We start from the raw sequence: 20,297 nt of genomic DNA, 5'->3' as shown, positions 1-20,297 counted from the left end.
ATGTCTGAAACTATGACTAGTACATGGCTTTATTGCTTATGACAATGTATAGTCCAAATTATTAATCAAGTTCTTCACATTTCACTGGGGAGATGATGGTCTAGTAGTACTATCGCTGGACTGTGAATCCAGAGACACAGATGATATTCTGGGGAGCCGGGTTCGAATCCTGCCAGGGCAGACGGTGGAATTTGATTTCAATAAAACATCTGGAATTAAGAGTCTAATGATGACCATGAATCCATCCTCTACTGTCGGAAAGACTTGTCTGGCTCACTAATGTCCTTTAGAGATGGAAAGTGTCACTCTTGCCTGGTCTGGTCTACATGTGACTCCAGACCCACAGCAATGTGGTTGACTCTTAACTGCCCTCTGGGCAATTAGGAATGGGCAATGAAAGGTGCCTAGCAAGCGATACCCCCAACGAGTTAATGAATAAGAAAACTTTGAAAAACCAAGCAGTACAACCATTTCCGAATACATTTCCACTGTCTCACAAAAGGCTTCCTTACTTTTGAAAAGAATTGCAATATTATAAGTGGAGCCGCAGGTTGACAGACTGGCGATGGTATGTGGCACATTTGCCTTCATTGGCCAGTACATCAAGTGTAGGACTTGGGATGACAGGTTGTGGTAAGCGAACTATATGGTAAATAGAAATGACCTGGGGAAAACTGACGCACAGAGAGATCTGGATGTTCAGGTCCATTGTACCCTGAAGGTGGCAATGGAGGTCGCTAGAGTGGTCAAGGTGGCATACGCATGCTTTCATTCATCGGACAGGGCATCAAGTACAAGAGTGGGCAGGTGGTTCGACCACATTTGGAATATTGTGTACAGTTCTGGTTGCCACATTACCAAAAGGGTGTGGATGCTTTGGAGAGGTTCACCAGGATATTGGTATGGAGGACACTAGCTATGTAGAGAGATTGAGTAGATTAGGATTATTTACATTAGAAAGACAGAGGTTGAGGGGGGACCTGATCGTGGTCTACAAAATCACGAGAGGTATAGACAGGGTGGATAGCAAGAAGCTTCCCCCACCAACCCTCAGAGTGGGGGACTCAATTACTGCGGGCCACTATTTTAAGGCAAGTGGGGAAAAGTTTAAAAGGAGATATGTGTGGAAAATGTTTTTTTTAAAACGTAGAGGGTGGTGGGTGCCTGGAACGCGTTGCCAGTGCAGGCGGTAAACGCAGGCATGATAGTGTCATTGAAGATGTACCTAGACAGATAAATGAATGGGCAGGGAGCACAGGCATACAGATCCTTGGAAATAGGCAAGAGGTTTAGATAGAGGATCTGGGCTGACGCAGACTTGGAGGGCCGAAGGGCCTGTTCCTGTGCTGTAATTTTCTTTGTTGTTTGTTCTATTAGAGTTAAATAGCTGACAGCATCATATAAATCTATAGATAAAATGTTAAATGGAAAAGGATGCAAACTACCAGTAGAAATGTTTTTACTGAAAAGTATCATTTGATGTACAATATAAAATAGGACAAACTTGCATTTATATAGCGCCCATCATCATGTCCTCAGGATGCCCTAACATGCACGATGATTACATTTGAAGTGGAGTCACAGCTGTAATACAGGGCATATATTGCAACAAACTGTTCTGATTGAACAACATTTATTTAAGAGAAGACTGCACTAATTTGAACAGGAGTAGAAACATGTCTAGACACAACTAAGTTCAGAATACAAGAAGGAATGAAATAGAAGCGCACCAAGGAAGAAAATAAAGTCATGTACGTTATCGGGTGAGCAAGTAACTACCCAACAGGACTGTTAAAAATCACAAATGTATGTTGTATTTACACTGCCAAAAGGCATCTAACAAAATATCGTGCAATCCAAAATGCAAGTTAAATATCTTATATATATAGGAATGGATAAGAAATTGGGTCTATGGAAGAATGCATGTACTTGTCAGGACAGTGGGAAGAAAGAGAATTCTAGAGTTTTCCTAGGAATCACCACAGCTTCCAAATTACATCAATAGCATGAACTCGGAGATACAAAACCAGGACGGGCAGCATCGTGAGAGGAGATAACTTAGAATCTATCTTAGAGTCCTTGTTGTGTTACTGCTGGGCCCTTAATCCAGAGACCAAGGTAATGTTTTGGAGACGAAATGGTGAAGTATTAATTTAATTAAAATCTGGAATTAAGAGTTTAATAATGACCATGAAACCATTGTTTATTGTCTGAAAAGCCCACCTAGTTTACTAAAACCCTTTAGTAAAGGAAAGTGCCACCCTTCCCTGGTCTGGCCCAGATGCAGCTCCGGGCCCACTGAATGTCGTTCACGCTTAACTGACCTCAGGGTAATTAGCGGCAGGCAATAAATGTTGGCCTAGCCAGTGACACCCACCTCCCATGGATAAAAAAAATTGCAATTTTAAGAATGGGTGAAACACTTGCAGATGTAATTCGATGTGGTCAGATCAAAAAAGTGTGTCAAACCAGCAGAACAAAGCCAACAATCTTAGAATATCCTTCAAGTTAGGGCTGAACTATTTGGTACCTTTGTTAGAGTTCATATACCATGTCCTGCTCTGGCTTTTAAGAAAGGCTGAGACACATGACCGCATAATACGCGAACATACTGCCCACCTTGAACTCTATTTCCCTGGCACCCTACCCTCTACCAGGTTAGTGCCTTAATTACGTAACACCCTAGCCACCTATCCACTTCGTATCCTATTTACATGACATCCTACCCTCTCCAGCTAACATCACTTCCCTCCATACTGCTCACCAGCAGCTATCAAAGTGGGCGTCCACAATTCTAGACCTTTAAAATTTCAGAATACAGCAACTGGCTACCTTGAAAAAGGGCCATGGTTTGCCTTCGCCCAACAATGGTGCACTAGAACAATACAGTGCCACATTTCTACAGAAATGCTGAGCTCTCTACTTCTGTTAAAAAAAAGTGTGACAGGATAGGGATCTCCACAAGATTGCCAATCCTTAGAAAATCCAACCAAAATATGCCTTGTCTTTTAAGTAAATTCTTCACCTCACAAAATATGTACAAACTATACAAAAACAGAAAAACCTTGAATAATCCCAGTGAAAGATTAAGATTGAGATTGAGCAAAGGAAACATACACCAGTTGTTCATAGACTATGGAAGTTTTGCACTCATCAGCTTGTTATTGCAAACGATTACATGAGCCTCTAAATATATCTTGCAAATAGTGAATTGGTCTAGGTTGTATCTGATCAAATAAAGAAGGAATCAATATCAATATACGTGACATTTACACAATAAAGAAAGGTCACATATAGGCCCAAATCTTCCACTTGTCAGATTGTCAGAGGATAAGGTTAAATACCACATCCAAATCAGAACAGAAATATGCCTTAAAACTATGGACGAACAATTCCCTGTACCCCAGGACCTTCCACGAAAAATCTGACTCTATGCAAGTTTATTTTCTGATTATTATATGAATGGCAGTAAATTGGGGGAGGTGCAACAGGACCCAGGTGTCCTTGTACAGTCGGTGAATGTAATCATACAGGTGTGACAGGCAAGAAGCACATGATATGTTGGTTGTCAGAGTGAAAGGATTTATGTACAGGAGTAGAGATGTGATGCTGCACACCTGGAATACTGTGAGCAGTTTTGATCTCCTTGTCAGAGGAAGGACACTCTGGCTATAAAGGCAGTACAACAAACACTCATCACAATGATTCCTGGGATAGCAGAACAGATGTACGAAGAGACACCAGATCAGTTAGGACTATGTTCACTCTAGTTTAGAATAACAACTTGGGGGAAGGTCTCACAGAAACCTATATTAAAAAAAAACAAACAAGACTAGACAGAGTAAATGCAGGAAGGATGTTCCCGGTGACCAGTGAGTATGGAAGCAAGGGTCACAGTGTCAAAATATCGGGTAAATCATTTAGGATTGAGATGAAGAGAATTTTTTTTTAAATCCAATAAGTGGTGATCTTGTGGAATTCTCTGCCAGAGAAAGCTGTTGAGGCCAATATATTTGGGTGAAAGGGGTCAAAGGGTACAGAGTTGGATGATCAGCCATGATCATCATGAATGGCTGAACATTTTGAACGGTGAAATTGCCTATTTCTACTATCTAAGTTTCTAAACAAAAAAATCAAAATGAAGGCAGAGGTTATAACTTGAAAAAGTTGGAACTCATTTTCAATCCGGAACGTTTTGAAAGAATCTAATCAAAAGATGAGAAGCTGTAATTCAAGGTTACTCTGGGAAGTCAATGATAGGCAGGTTAGAGGAACGGAACGGGTAAATAAAATGACAGATGACCAGAAGGTCTGGATGACCCTTGCAGGCCAAATAGCAGGGCTCCACAAAGCATTAACCCAATTTGCTGCTGGTTTCCCTAACAAAAACAGGCTGCTATCAACAGTGTCAATATTACACTAAATTTAAATTAGCATAAGTAAACAAACAAATTATGCAGAATGAGATTCTAGAGCTTTGGAAAGGAGAAAATAATAGTGCAGGTGTTGCACCTCATGCAGATGCACAAGGTTCTGCTGCAGGAACAGGATATAATGACTGAGGAATAGGCCAGGGTGTTGCAGACAGCGTGGTCCCTTTGAAATGAATGTTTGATTATGGCTTCAGGCTGGACATGGCAGAAGTAGCAAAGAAAAAAAAACACTGCATAAAATGCCTCGCACCACTAACAAATTATGTTCAAATTATATTGTGCCTTGGTCAGAATAAAGGTTAAATACCACATCCTGTTCTGACTATTAAGAAAAAAAGGAAACACATTACCCCTCAAATCAAAATTCCAGAATACTCAGTTACTTTGAAAGTATCACTCTAGGAGATGGCAATAACAGAGCAGAGAAACTAAGAGAATAGAAGAGTCTTCATAGAAAAGGATGTGGAAAAGTGTACAATGCAGGCAGTCTAGGAATCAGAGTATGTTAAATAAAAACTGAAAGAACAGCAGATGCCGTAAATCAGGAACAAAAACAAAGTTGCTGGAAAAGCTCAGCAGGTCTGGTAGCATCAGTGAAGGTAAAAACAGTTAATGTTTGGGGTCCGGTGACCCTTCCTCAGAACTAAAATTATTGAATTCAATATTGAGTCTGGAGGATTGTTGAGTTCCTAAGCGGAAAATGGGGTATTGTTTCTCCAACTTGCATTGGGCTTTGCTGTAACACTGCAGCAAGCCAGAGACAGAGGTGTTGGTTAGGGAGCAGGGTGGTGCATTAGTGTCAGGCAACAGGTAGATCACTGTCTTTTTTGCGATCAGAACGTAAACATTCCGCGAAGCAGCCACCAACTCTACGCTTCGTTTCCTGGAGCAAAGACCTGAGCCATCCCCACCACCACCATCCTCCTCCGCAGTCGCTTGGCTGAGTTCATGCTCACCCCTCAACTTCTCTTTCAACTCTTCTTATTTTCTTCAGGTACAAAGGGTTTGCCATGGGGATCCGCCTGAGTGATGCCTGTCTCTTCATGGGGCACATGGAACATTCCTCATTCCAGTCCTATTCGGCTCCGCACCCACAACTCTTTCTTCAATATATCAAATGATATCATCGGTGTTGCTTCCCTCTCTTGTCTGGAATTGGAAAAACTTCATCAATTTTGCCTCCAATTTCCATCTTGCCCTCACTTTCACCTGGTCTATCTCTGATTCCTCCCTTCCCTTCCCTTCCCTGACATTTCAGTTTCCATTTCTGGAGATAGACTGGCCACTAATATCCACTACAAACCCAATGACTCCCACAGCGACCTGGACTATACATCCTCACACCCCACTTCCTGTAAAGACTCCATCCCATTCTCTCAGTTCCTCTGTCTCCATCACATATGTTCAGATTAGACCAACTACGATAAGGGAGCCTCCGAAATGTCCAGCTCCTTCCTCAACCAAGGCCTCCCTTGCTCCCCTGTTGACAGGGCCCTCAAACAGGTCCGACCCATCTCCCACACTTCCACCCTCACTCCTTGTCTTCACTCCTGCAACAGCGACAGGGTTCCCCTCATCCTCATCTACCATCCCACCAGCATCCACATCCAAAAGATCATCAGACGCCATTTCTGCCGCCTTCAGTGAGATGCCACCACTAGACACATATTCCCTTCCCCTCCCTTATCTGTCTTCCGCAGGGACCGTTCCCTCCAAGACACCCTGGTCCACATTTCCTTCACCCCCACCACCTCCTCACAGCCCTACGACAGCTTCCCCTGTAACGAGCAAAGGTGCAACATCTGCCCATTTACCTCCTCCCTCCCCAGTAATCGAAGGTCCCAAACATACCTTCCAGGTAAAGCAACATTTCACCTGCACTTCCCAGAATCTAGTCTACTGCATTCACTGCTCACAAAGTGGTCTCCTCTACCTTGGGGAAATGACATGTAGATTTGTCAACCGATTCACAGCACATCTATGTTCTGCTCACAAAGACGTCCCTGACCTACCTGTTGCCTGTCACTTTTACGCACCACGCTGCTCCCTAGCCAACATCTGTCTCTGGCTTGCTGCAGTGTTCCAGTGAAACCCAATGCAAGTTGGAGGAACAACAATGTTCTGCTCAGGGACCCTACAGCCCTCTGGACTCAATACTGAGTTCAATAATTTTGGGACCTAAGCTCTCCCATGTCCCAGCCCCCTAAACCACGCACCAGGCCTTGTTAAGGATCCAGGCCCGAAACATCAGCTTTTGTGCTCCTAAGATGCTGCTTGGCCTGCTGTGTTCATCCAGCCCCACATTTTGTTATCTTGGATTGTCCAGCATCTGCAGTTCCCATTATCTCTCGTTACACATCCACTGTTGTTAGTCACTAACAGTCCCCATTAGCAACTATTCACCCTCCCAGCCTGATCATGAGCAAATCCTTTATCTGTCCACTGTCTTTTTCTCTCTCTAGGCTCTATCTTATTGCTTACTCCCTACCCCACCTACCTCCCTATTTTCTGCATAATGTTTTTCCAGCCACCATCAATTCTGAGAAAGGGTCACCAGACCCAAAATGCTAAATGTTTTTTCCTTCACATATGCTGCCAGACCTGCTGAGGTTTTCCAACAGCTTTGTCTTTGATCAAAGTATGTTAGTCTATCCTCAGAAATTATGGTAGGGAAGAGACAGAAGCGCCACACAACAGTGAAGGAAGAATGAAATTAGAACCAAAGTTGATTAAATATTTCCAGCTGGAATTGCGGCTAATACAGTCAATGTAATACAAAAAGGGGAGGTAATGAACCTGTGTAGGATGAGAACAAAGCACATTCCACATATTCAATGAAATGTTATATAATGTTAGGGCCAATGTGGAATCCCCGTATACGTGAGCTAGGATCAAAAGGAGTAGTTGGTAATGTGACAGCAGCTTCAGCCTTGTGACCAGTATGGGGTGGGGGGAAATGTTTTCTCTAAGCTGCATGGCCACAGGGAAACTCTGTTCACACTGATCAGCATACCACGCACAGCTCCCACTTGTGAAAGCCTCTGCTGAATTTCAGGATGTCCGCGCTGCTACAAATAACGGTGGAAGGAATGTTGGTAATGAAGCATTACAAATCGTCAGACCTCTGGTGAACGTAGCAATGGACAGCTCTCAGGCTGCTGGAAAATGGAGGTGCAAGGTGACTGGACACTTGCAAGTTCTTTTTGCAGGCGTAACACTGAGCTCTTGGTCTCGTGTCATCTCAATGTTTCATTCCTTCTCAGTCTAGCATGAAAGACCTCATTCTCCAACTGCTCCAACATCGCTCAACATAACTCAAAGAATGTAAATTGGAAAGATGAGGTACCATTGTATGAGCCTCCTGAGACTGAACAGAGTTCAACAAATGGAGACCATAAACTCTACCACAAATTCTTTCTGACAGTAACTATTAACTACGATTCTGCTTGTCCAAAATTGTGTCTTCTATAAACTTTGTTTCTGTTTCTTTTCTCGGTGACATATTTTACTTTGCAGCATCATTCGATTTGTTATTTAGTGTCTACAGCTCTCCACTCTAGCACAGAAGTTCAGTTTCACTCTATCATAAACTTCTCTTTATTGCCATATGTGTATACTTTTGAAAAGTTGTAAAAAAAATTTAACATTTCTCAATTCTGATAAAAGGTCATCAATCTGAAATGTTAACTCCGATTCTGTCGGTTCAGACACGACCTGAATGACAGGGTATTTTCAGCATCTGTAGTATTTTGTCTCTGACTTCTTTGTTCCCCTCCAATCAATTAACACTAAGAATGCAGAGTTCAGTTTCAGCCTGTGCACATAAATCCCACTGTATTCTGATTAGCAATCCAATATATTCTTTGATTTTATTATTGGTTTAGTAGGTGATGTTTAAAGAAGCCATCATGCAAGACAGAAATGTTAAAACCCCTCATAACTCATGAAGTCATCCAACTGAAGGAGAATGCGACAGACTTCGGGACTGTACACACAGATCGAAACGTTAACAGAACCATAACGCAACTGAACTCCTTGGACTCAAGTCTCCACTTTAGGTTGAAAAAGGTAACAATGTCATTGGAATTAGGTTAAATTCCTCAATGTAACAACTCAAACCTCAAATCTTACACATTTATACACAAAGGCTTTCACGCATCTTAAAGATAGGATGCCAACTGTCTCCAGTAACAATGTGCATTAAACATTAATGGGAGATAAAATAGTTTATAGTTAACAGACAGAAATACAGAGGTTTCTACAAGTAGACAAGATTTTTCTGGGATCGTATAAAAACAATATGCCTAGTCAGCAATGCCAGTACTGCAATGATAAAAGGATAATGAATTAATCCTGGCACTATCATTTTAAGAATATCTTAAAATATTTAACCAGACTGTGCAATCAACATGTTCACAACATTCAACACATCAGCGCTGATACTCGGTCGACAACTTAATATTAATATCTCTCTTACTACGCTCCTCTGGCAGAGATTTTAAAAGGAGAAGCACAAATAATATATTTGAAGAGCTGAAAGCTTGAACCATATCGTCCAAGTTAGGAAACATTTTTAAAATGGGACATCACTAGGACACTTCTGGAAAGCGGTACCACAGGTGATCCCACATAGCCCGAGTGAGCGGAGGATGAACTTAGCTCACATTTCCATCACGACCCTGACAAGCTTCAGGAACGTCTGCCAGCAGCATTTCTGCTCCTCCTACCCACCCACCCCTGCCCCCAGTGGTTGACTTGAAGAAAATTTACCCAATTAAAAGAAATCCTAGACAGGGCAGTTGAATTAAACACAAGGCAGAGGTGAGTGAGCTGACCTTTTGCTGGGGGGGAGAAAAGAGGTGAAAGCTTCACCCCATAACACTGGCAGGGAGGGATATGCTTCACTCCCTGACTCGGGGGGAGGGGGAAGAAGAGAGGAAGGGAACAGAAAAGAGAGAGAGAGAGAGAGAGTTGTGAATGGGGGGAAAGAAATGGGCTTCACTCGCTGACCGGGGTGGGAGGAGGCGGTGGGTAATGTTGTAAATGTGGTGGGGGAAAGGTGAGCTTCACTCCCTGACCGTGTGGGTGGTTCTCCCCTGGGGCTGGGGGTGGTCTCCCCCAGGTAAGTCCCAATACAGGGAGCACGGGGCGATCGGACGGGAAGCCGAGCCACCACTGGAACAGTAAAGAACAGAAGCATGGCCGGCTTTAAAGTATGAAATATAAACACAGACCTTCATGACTGACTGCTCGGAGAGAATCCGCATTCAGCCGCTTCACTTCCACACAGACTCCATCTTTAAACGGAGAGGGGAGGGGTCTGTGGAGAGTGAGGGAGAGAGGGCAGCAACAGGCCGGAAATGACAACGATGGCCAGCTTCCGCTCTCTCACAATATGGTGCCCCGCCGGACGTGCGCCTGTGCAGTACCGGTAGCTCCAGTTGGCCAGCTTGCGCCTACGCGATTCGAATGAAGAGTCATTTAGACTCGAAACTTCAGCTCGCTCTTTTTCCACGGATTCTACCTGACACGTTGTGATTTCCAGCATTTATTCTGTTTTCAGTGCGTCTAAACAGGTTTCGTGACACTAGTGTATCAGTGTGCACCTGTGCAGTGCCGGCAGGTCCCGTATGTTGGTGTGCGCCTGTGCAGTGCCGGCAGGTCCCGTGCTTCGCTGTGTCCCTCTGCCGGACCGTTTGGCCCCGAGTGTCGGTATGCGCATGTGCAGTAACGGTTGTTGATCATTGTGCGCCTGTGCGGAAACTGGCTGACCGCGGGGGTCGAGGAGGTGCGGTGTTTTTACCTGAAACTGTGAGTGCTCTGTCAGCCAGGGCGTCCCACTTCTCAGCACATTGTATTATTAATGGTGGTGGTGGGTGCTTAGTAACAGACGCGGCGCTTGGCGAAGTCGATAGTGGCTATTCCCTGACACTGACGAGAGTGAGGTGTCACCCGGAAGGCGGTGGCCGCCCTCGCCATGAAGACTCTGGTCATTCGGCTCCATGACCTGCATCTTCATTCCCCTCTTATCACTGCGGCAAGTTAATTCATCACAGTGTTTTAAAACTGAACCAGTCCGGACTATTCTGACAGCTGCGACCCCCCCCCCCCCCAGTTCCCTCTCCCCATCCCCCTTTTCTGATGAAGGGTCTAGGCCCGAAACGTCAGCTTTTGTGCTCCTGAGATGCTGCTTTACCTGCTGTGTTCATCCACTTTGCACTCTTGACAAATTCCTGCTTGGAGTTTTCTCGTCTTGTTTTATGTATGTTTATACAGGGATGTTCAGGGTCAGCCCTTTCCATTTTTGAACCGCTCCCAAACCCTGGTAGTTGTATTTTTACATCATGTGTGTACAAGTGCTTTCTTGTCTAAGCCATGTTATAGTGTCATTTGTGGTTGTTGGACACTCCCAATTTTTCATGTGTGTTTAAAATCTGTGGTAAAATCATAGAGTAAATTGATCCTTCAATTCAAGCTGTCCATGTTGACCAGAAGGCCTAAATTAATCTGCATTTGGCCCATATCCCTCTAAACCCTTCCTGTTACAATACCCATTGAGATGCCTTTTAAATGTTGTAATTGCTCCAGCTTCCACCACTTCCTCTGGCAGCTCATTCCGTCTGTGCAGCATTCTCTCTGTGAAAAAGCTGTCCCTTAGATCTCTTTTTATATCTTTCCTTGCTCACTTTAAACCTGTGCCCTCTAATTTTGGATTCTCCCTAGCCTGGGAAAATAACCTTGGATATTCACCCAATCTGTGCCCCTCACGCTTTTATAAACCTCCAGAGGGTCATTCCTCAGCCTCCAAGGCTAGGGCTATTTTCCCTGGGACCTATTTAGCCTCATCCCTATAGCTCAAATCCTCCAGTTCCAGTAACATTCTTGTATATCTTTTATGTCTCTTTCAAGTTTAACAACATCTTTCCTACAACAGGGAGACCAGAATTGAATGCAGTGTTCCAAAAGTGGCTGAACCAATGTCCTGCATGACATGACATCCCGACTCCTATACTCCATGCACTGACCAGCTCTCCCAGGAATCCATGTGAGCTAACCAGTCTGCTGTGTGCGATCTTGCTGAAGTCCATATAGATGACATCCACCGCTCTGCCTTCATCAATTTTCTTTGTAATTTCTTCAAAAAACTCAATCACATTAGTGAGACACGATTTCCCACACACAGCAATGTTTGACAATTCCGAATCAATCCTTGCCTTTCCAAATACATGTAAATCCTGCCCCTTGGATTCCCCGAACTGACATCAACCTCATTTCACTATTGCTCCGTGGCTTTTCCTTACCATATTTCTTAAATAACGGCATTGCGTTAGCCACCCTCCAGTCTTCTGACACCTTCCTGTGGCTATTGATGGTACAAACATTTCAGCAAGGGGCCCCGCAATCACTTTCTTAGCTTCCCATTAGGTTCTGGATACATCTGATCAGGTCCCAGGATTTATCAACCATTATGCATTTTAAGATGTCCAGCATGACCTCCTCAGTAAGATGAGCAGTTTTCAAAATGTCACAATTTGTCAACCTTTCTCATTCCAGTGCTTAGATCCACAGAAGATTACGGAGAAAACCATTCTTGCATAGACGTTTGTCTTTGTTTTTACCTAAAAACCTTGAACTTCCCAAAATAAAAATCAAAGGACTGCGAACACTGGAAATATGAAACAAAAAAACTGAAGCTCAGCAAGCGTGGCAGCATGTGTTCAACACGTTCTGTTTTTGTGTTTGTACTTTCCATGTGCTGCTTGATCTCCCAAAAGCAATAGAAGCAAGTCCAAGAGATAATGGGAACTGCAGATGCTGGAGATTCCAAGATAATAAAATGTGAGGCTGGATGAACACAGCAGGCCAAGCAGCATCTCAGGAGCACAAAAGCTGACGTTTCGGGCCTAGACCCTTCATCAGCAGAAGCAAGTCCAATCCTTGTTTTGCCATTTCCTACATAAATTCCATTTACTGGTAGTAACAAATTAAGATTTAACACCCATTCAAATGATGCCTCCTAGATAGAGTCATAGAGTTTTACAGCATGGAAAGAATCCCTTCAGCCCATCATGTGTAACATAGAACATAGAAAAGTACAGCACAGTACAGGCCCTTTAGCCCACGATGTTGTGCCGTGGAATAATCCTAATCCAAAAATAAAATAACCTAACCTACATTCCCCTCAATTCACTGCTGTTCACGTGCATATCCAGCAGTTACTTAAATGTCACTAATGACTCTGCTTCCACGACTACCACTGGCAAACTATTCCGTGCGCTCACAACTCTCTGGGTGAAGAACCTCCCTCTGACGTCTCCTCTATAAACTTCCTCCTAACACCTTAAAACTATGACCCCTCGTGGCAGTCAGTCCTGCCCTGGGGAAAAGTCTCTGGCTATCGACTCTATCCATGCCTCTCATTACCTTGTACACTTCGATCAGGTCACTTCTCTTCCTCCTCTCCAGTGAGAAAAGTCCGAGCTCAGCCAACTTCCCCTCGTAAGACAAGCCCTCCAGTCCAGGCAGCATCTTGGTAAACCTCCTTTGCACCCTCTCCAAAGCGTTCGCATCTTTCCTATAATAGGACGACCAGAACTGGACACAATATTCCAAGTGTGGTCTCACGAGGGTTTTGTAGAGCTGCAGCATGACCTCGCGGCTCTTAAACTCGATCCCCCCGTTAATGGAAGTTAAAACACCATATGCTTTCTTAACAACCTTGTCCACTTGGGTGGCAACTTTGAGGGAGCTATGCACTAGAACACCAAGATCCCGCTGTTCGTCCACACTGCCGAGAATCCTCCCTTTAATCCTATATTCGGCATTTAAGTTCCAAAATGCATCACTTCGCATTTATCCAGGTTGAACTCCATCTGCCATTTCTCGGCCCAGCTCTGCAAACCAGTCATCAAATACCTATCTGCTGTAGTTTCACTTGGCCCCTGGTCTTGCATGCTGTGATGCTTCGAGTGGTCATTTAAATGCTTTTAAAATATTGAAAGATTTTTCCTTCTGCCACACTTTTAGCCATTGACTTCCATCTATACATCACCATCTGCGTGAAAACGTTTTTCCTGAAATCCCCTCTAAACCTTCTACCCTTTGCATTAGGTACTCATGGTGATTCTGTTCTCATTAACACCTCTTGATACACCTTTTCTATATTTTCTTGGTCCCATTGTCATTTCTTTATGCGTTGTACTTTGATCCCTTTTATCATGTAACTCTGTTATTTCCCACCTAGTCTAAGACTTTATTTTTTCCACCCCAACCCCAACATAATAATCCCTCCTTCGATACAGAAATATTACATTTGAGCACTCACGTCGGGAGGCGATGACCTAGCACTATTATAGCTGGACTGTTAATCCAGAAACCAAATTAACATCCTAGGGACCTGGAATTGAATCCTGCCACAGCAGATGGAATTTGAATTCAATAAAAATATCTGGAATTAAAAATCAAATGATGACCATGAATTCCTTTTCGATTGTCAGAAAACCCATCTGGTTTGTCTTTTAGGGATGGAAACTGCCATCCTTATCTGGTTTGGATTACATGTGACTCCAGACCCACAGCAATGTGGTTGACTCTGAACTGCCCTCTAGGCAATAGGGATGGGCAATAAATGCGGGCCTAGCCAGCGACGTCCTCTTCCTGTTAATGAATGAAAAAAACCTCGCAGTTTAGAATAAATTTTTATTTTTGTTCCAAAAGATCCTCAACAATATCCAGACTTGGTATTCAGTCAGCATGCTCCAGTCATTGTACATAGATCTTTAAAATCTTCTTTCTGCCACTGACTGTCCTATTTATCAATGTTACTGTGTCCAAATTGAGCATGTAAGATTCACTTAGCCTGTGTTATCAAATAAACCACTATGTGTTTTGTTCCTGTGCTTTGTTTTTGCAGTAGCCTTCACCTAACACATCTGACTTTTTTTATAAATAAAAACAAAAATTTCAGGTCCGGCAGCATCTGTGGAAAGAAAGCAGAGTTAATATTTCGGGCCCAGTCACCCTTCCTCAAAAATGTATTTTTTCCGGCTTTATTTATATTTGTTTTAGTTCCCATTATTAGAAACCAGTTTTATGCTTGCTTTTAAGCTCTCACCATTTTCCCCTTAAACTAGTGGACTACTTCCATTATCCATTTATGTTTCTTGGTGTTATTTTCAAATAGAGTAATTGTTCTGTCTGGGTGTTTGGATATCTCACCTGGTTAGATGACTGGAATGTGGTGTCGATGATACCAGCCACAAGTGATTTGTTTATGGTGGCTTGCCTCACACCTTTACTGAAATGAAGTAGTGTCTATAAAGCCTCTGCAGCATATTTGCACTTGCCTCTGAAGTAAGGTTCTTTCATTTGTCCATATCCCTGAAGGCTTAATAGCATTATTTCTCATTCTGACTTTTACTGGTGCCAGAACTGACAACGTCACTGAGGAACTGCATGTCTCCATCTTCTGTTCAGTGTTGCAACATCAGTCACATTTTTTTGTCTGTTGATCAGGTGACAACAAAGTCTACTGTTTTTGGACATTTTTCAACGAGATTGTTACATATGCAAAGAAAAATATGGATGTGAGTTTGCTCGCTGAGCTGGAAGGTTAGTTTTCAGACGTTTCGTCACCATTCTAGGTAACATCATCAGTGAGCCTCTGACGAAGTGCTGGTGTTATGTCCCACTTTCTATTTATCTGATTAGAGTTCCTTGGGTTGGTGATGTCATTTCCTGTTCTTTTTCTCAGGGGATGGTAGATTGATTTGGAGCCAATGTGATTGTTGTTGGAGTTCAAAGAAAAATATCCATTCCCCTTTTCATTTCCTTCTTCATACTCAGGCCTTCCTGTGGCTTCATCCTTTAAAGACCAATTAGGTCCCACTTAGGCACTGAAGTTTGTTAACTTCAGCATTTAATATGGTGCATTATATAAAACAGTGTAGTGTCCACAATATTGAAAATCCAGGATGTGCTTTGTCAACTATTTTCATGAATTGTCTTAATTTAATTAATCCCAATCTTCTGAATGATTTCTGAGATGTGACAAATGCTTCACTTTTCTTTAACCAAGCTTTGATGGTCTGTCCTAATGTTTCCTCCCTGTCTTTTGAATTGGTAGGTTACATCTGTGCACTACTGTGAACTCTGGGTTCAACATGTCTACAGCATCTATATCAAATAATTCACAGATAAAGACTGTGGCCAGTAAAGTGCCCTTTTCTGACTTGTGTTTAACTCTGGAAAAAATACAAAGGTCTAAGTCTAGACCTGATAAAAATAAGTATTTCAAGGACTTTCTAGATTCATGGAGAAATTTCCATAACACCCTCCACAAGAATGATTTAAACACTACTGATTCCTTCTACCCAGCGCTGCGTCTAATTCTTCCTCAGCTCGAGAGGGAGAGGATGGCATATGGAATAAAAGAGACAATGCTCGCCAAACTTTACATTGATGTTCTTGGCTTGCCAAAAGATGGAAAAGATGCACTCAAACTCCTGAACTATAGATCTCCAACCAGCTCTCATGGAGAGGCTGGTGACTTTGCAGTGATTGCATATTTTGTTTTGAAACAGAGATGTCCAAATAAAGGCACGCTAACGGTGCAGGAGGTAAATGAACATTTGGATTCTATTGCACTTAATAATGCTGCCAAGAGAAAGGATTTGATCAAAAAGAGTCTGCTGCAGCTAATCTGTCGGAGTTCAGCTTTGGAACAAAAGTGGCTTATTCGTATGATCTTGAAGGATATGAAATTGGGTATTAGTCAGCAGACTGTATTTCAGTTATTCCATGCAGATGCGGCAGAGCTTCACAGTGTAACAACAGATCTGGAGAAAGTTTGTGTACAGCTCCACGATCCTACTGTGTCCCTCAGTGATGTCTCCATCATGATGTTTTCTCCTTTTAAGCCAATGCTTGCTGCCATTGCCAACATGAAACACATTGAAAAGTTAATGCACAATCAGAGCTTCTATTTAGAAACTAAACTGGATGGAGAGCGTATCCAGCTCCACAAGGATGGAGATGTTTACAAGTATTTTTCGCGCAATGGATATGATTATACCCAGCAATTTGGTGCTTCTTCGTTGCAAGGATCCCTCACACCATTCATTCATAATACCTTCAAGAGCAGTTTGCAGAACTGCATTCTTGATGGTGAAATGATGGCTTATAACCCCATCACCCAAGCCTTTATGCAGAAGGGAAACAAGTTTGACATCAAAAGAATGGTGGAAGACTCAGAATTGCAAACTTGTTTCTGTGTCTTTGATGTTTTAATGGTAAATAACCAGAAGCTGGCAAATGAAACCCTCAGGAAAAGACATGAAATTCTTCAAACACTCTTTGTATCAGTGCCGGGGCGCATTCAGGTTGTGGAGAAAACTGAAATAAAAACAAGAAAGGATGTAGCTGATGCCCTAAATGAAGCTATAGACAAAAGGGAAGAAGGAATCATGGTGAAAGATCCTTTGTCTGTTTATAAACCAGACAAACGTGGTGAAGGCTGGTCAAAAATTAAGCCAGAATATGTTGATGGCTTGATAGATGAGCTTGACATCTTAATTGTTGGTGGCTACTTTGGCAAAGGACATCGCGGTGGAATGGTATCTCACTTTCTGTGTGCTGTTGCAGAGTCTCCTTCGCCTGGTGAGAAACCATTAGTCTTCCACTCACTTTGCCGTGTAGGTTCTGGGTACACAATGAAGGAATTGTACGATCTTGGACTGAAACTGGCTAAACACTGGAAACCTTACCGCAAAAGAGATCCTCCAACAAACATTTTGTGTGGCACGGAAAAACCGGAGGTCTATATTGAACCGTGCAATTCTGTTATTCTACAGGTCAAAGCAGCTGAAATTGTGAGCAGTGATATGTATAAAACGGGTTGCACCTTGCGTTTTCCGCGAATTGAAAAGATCAGAGATGACAAGGATTGGCATGATTGCATGACATTGCACGATTTGGATCAACTGCATGATAAAGCTTCTGGGAAACTGGCATCAAAACATGTTGACTTAAATGATGATGAACTGGAAAAGAAAAAGCGTAAAATTCCTTCAAAGTCCAAAAAATTGATTGGTATTGCAGAACAGTTTAAAGCCCAAGATCTATCTAGTGTTGACAAAGTTTCTAATATCTTTGAAGATGTTGAATTTTGTGTCTTGAATGGTCTTCATGACCATCCCAAAACTCAACTAGAGAAGGGAATTGCTGAATGTGGAGGATTGGTTGTGCAGAACCCTGGGCCTGACACTTACTGCGTAATTGTTGGCATGGTTAATGTCCGTGTCAAAAATCTTATTGCCGCTAATGAACTTGATGTGGTCAAAGCCGACTGGTTGGTGGATTGTTTGCAGAAGAAGCGTTTTATACCATGGCAACCCCAGTTTATGATTCATATGTCACCTTCCACAGAAGAACATTTTGCCCAGGAATATGATCATTATGGAGACAGTTATTTTGCTGATGTTGATAAAAACCATCTGCAGGAGATATTCAAAAGAATGAATAAACCAGAACAACATTTGCCCTTTAAAACTATTGCTGACTTGGAACAGCGTTATCTATGGGATACATCGCCCCTGCGTATGTTCAGACATTGCATTGTTTATGTAGATTTTTACACTACAATTGGTGACATTAGTACACAGGTACATGGCACAAGTTTAGATTTGAGAGTTTTGGAGTTACGGTTTCACGGTGCACAATGCGTTCCTAATTTGGCGGAAGGTGTCTCTCATGTCATTGTTGGTCATGATGTACGGCGTCTGTCTGAGCTAAAATTACTCAGGACGACACTTCAAAAGAAGTTCAAAATTGTACTGGAATCATGGATAACTGATTCAGTAAAAGCAGGAAATGTGGAAGATGAAAAAAATTACCTACTGTAGAAGAAATGATCACTGAAATATATATAAAGATGTGGACAGTATAGAATTTGTAAGAAAACTTATTCAGTTTCGCAGTCTGAAAAGTACTTGACAATCAAAGTGTAACTGAAGTCGTGCAATCCGACTAAAAAAAAATTAGTTTTCTTGTTTTGTTGCACTTACTTTTCATTCTCAACAATAAGCAATACGTGACCCATTGGGTTATTCCGGATAGAATATACAGTTCCTTTTTAGTTTTTAATTTTCACTTTTCAGTTTGTCCTCTAAGAAGAGCGATTTCTTAATGCAGGCAAAAGTACATTAATAATATTAGTATCTGATGTATCATAAATTTCAGTTGGGTAACTAAAATGTTTGTCATCTCTCCATAAAAGTAAAAGCAATCATCAGCATTTGATTTTCTACATTTGTATTAAGACTTCCAAAAATGAATGTTAAAATAGCAAAATAAATCAGTGCTAGAAATGAAAGTAATGTCAAAATGTTGTACTTAATCGTCATGAAGCTAATACTCTGATTTAAAACGTTACATCAATTATTGGTAGCATCTAACAACAGTCAAAAATCAGACACAGAAATTTTACCAGCTGTTAACCTCCGTTGTTGACAATGATTTGTGTACATCAGTCATTATGTACCTTGCCTTTAACAAAAGTAATAATTACTGTTCTGCTACATAATATGACTGTTTCAACTGATATTTTGTCATCTTACAAATCATAACTGCTTTGAGTATTGAAAATTTCACTTATTGAAGCTAGAATACCGGTTTAAGGTTGTGATGTATACCTCACATTCATATGCATTTATTGCATTGTTAAAGCAAAACAAAGAATAAGCTTTAAACAACATGATGGCTAAGTGTACAAACTGAGTGGTGTAAACTCTTTTACTGAAAAGGAAAAGGAACAAACCCAAAGTTAAAGTATTCTATGACAAATCAGAGTGAAAGTAGAGACATAAATTATATGAGAGAGCAAATTATAAAAGAGTAGAGGAGGATATGTGGTTTTGCGTAAAACTTCCTGATTCTCCTGCAAAGCCATTTTAATAGAATCCATAAAATAAATACTTTCTAATGTTTTAAAGGGTGTTCTCAAGCATGTTCAAAGTATAACTTTTCATTCATCTCTTTCAGGGTGCGTCTGAGACTTTAACCATGCTAACCTATATACTTTCAACATGTAAAGAACTCTCTGAATGAGTTAATCTTCATTAGGTTATTTATTTACATAATTCAAAGGTTCCAATGGTATTTAACTATTGAGATTACGGGGTAAGTGGTAGACCTAATAAATAATAATGCATTGTCTGAGAGCATCTTAGTTTTGCTTCAAAGCTAAATTCCCTGTAAAAAAAATATATATGACAAGCCATCAGCTTTTTGCACCAGATACTTCATTAATGTTCAGATATTGATTTCTATTTTTGAAGTACACGAGGTTCTTTATTGTGTGTGTTGTACAGATGCATAAATTGCGAGTAATCCATGGTGGAACATATACAGCCTAAGTCATGACAAGTAATGGAGTCAGGTAATAATGGGTTGAAGTAAGGAAATGTGCTCTTTGAATAAAAACTGTCGGATTTGTACATGTTCTTATATTTTAAAATTTTGGACGTTAAAGTAACTATTCTTTCAATTTGAAAAATTAATTTCTAACTATGAATTAGCTGATTTTCATCAGTGATTACACAAATAAGCCATTGAGAGAATAGACTTTTTAAAAAAAAGGAGAATTTCCATCCCTATTTTTGCTTCAAAATTAAATTGTAATTCTACATGAAAGTGTAAACTTTTAGTGTTGGTAGTATTAAAATGACTTTATCCTGAAAGAAATTTTACATTTGTGCTCAGTCTGGTGTTTATATGTATATGTGCTGATTGTCAGCAGATATTCTTCTCCATGTTAATACCATTGATAACTTGTGCTTTGGAAAATTATTTAATAAAAAGAAACTC

At 41.5% G+C, this 20,297-nt stretch overlaps 2 protein-coding genes across 10 annotated transcripts in view; one reads left to right on the top strand and one right to left on the bottom strand.

The window, feature by feature from the left end:
* The window catches only part of abhd13 (abhydrolase domain containing 13), a 23,765-nt gene extending 13,714 nt beyond the window's left edge, over positions 1-10,051 (bottom strand). Inside the window, exons 1-2 of one of the 2 annotated variants that reach the window (XM_048532477.1) lie at positions 9,668-10,051; positions 5,390-5,582 (exon numbers count right to left, since the gene is read on the bottom strand). In XM_048532477.1, coding sequence (XP_048388434.1) covers positions 5,390-5,487 — 98 coding nt within the window. In that variant the 5' untranslated portion in view covers positions 5,488-5,582; positions 9,668-10,051. The remainder of the gene's footprint in view (positions 1-5,389; positions 5,583-9,667) is intronic. The other variant, XM_048532478.2, reaches the window with a different exon arrangement.
* lig4 (ligase IV, DNA, ATP-dependent) lies at positions 9,209-20,297 on the top strand. 8 transcript variants are annotated; one of them, XM_059646417.1, is made up of 4 exons: positions 10,154-10,244; positions 11,368-11,478; positions 14,949-15,044; positions 15,559-20,297. In XM_059646417.1, the coding sequence occupies exon 4, from the start codon at positions 15,596-15,598 to the stop codon at positions 18,332-18,334; it is 2,739 nt and encodes a 912-aa protein (XP_059502400.1). In that variant the 5' UTR covers positions 10,154-10,244; positions 11,368-11,478; positions 14,949-15,044; positions 15,559-15,595; the 3' UTR covers positions 18,335-20,297. The 8 variants fall into 8 exon arrangements, 6 of the variants coding, with proteins under 6 accessions (XP_048388432.1, XP_048388430.1, XP_048388428.1 ...); XR_009445815.1 differs by lacking the exons at positions 14,949-15,044; positions 15,559-20,297 and adding an exon at positions 11,988-14,912; XM_048532472.2 differs by lacking the exon at positions 11,368-11,478 and having other exon boundaries at positions 10,186-10,244.

Source organism: Stegostoma tigrinum, chromosome 6 (genome assembly GCF_030684315.1).
Source record: "Stegostoma tigrinum isolate sSteTig4 chromosome 6, sSteTig4.hap1, whole genome shotgun sequence".
In the NCBI taxonomy this organism is placed as follows: Eukaryota; Metazoa; Chordata; class Chondrichthyes; order Orectolobiformes; family Stegostomatidae; genus Stegostoma; species Stegostoma tigrinum.
This window is presented reverse-complemented; position numbering and strand designations above follow the sequence as displayed.

What these genes read in the sequence shown, in the direction of transcription:
- lig4 (XM_048532475.2), top strand. Translation starts at nt 15,596, where the DNA reads ATGTCTACAGCATCTATATCAAATAATTCACAGATAAAGACTGTGGCC.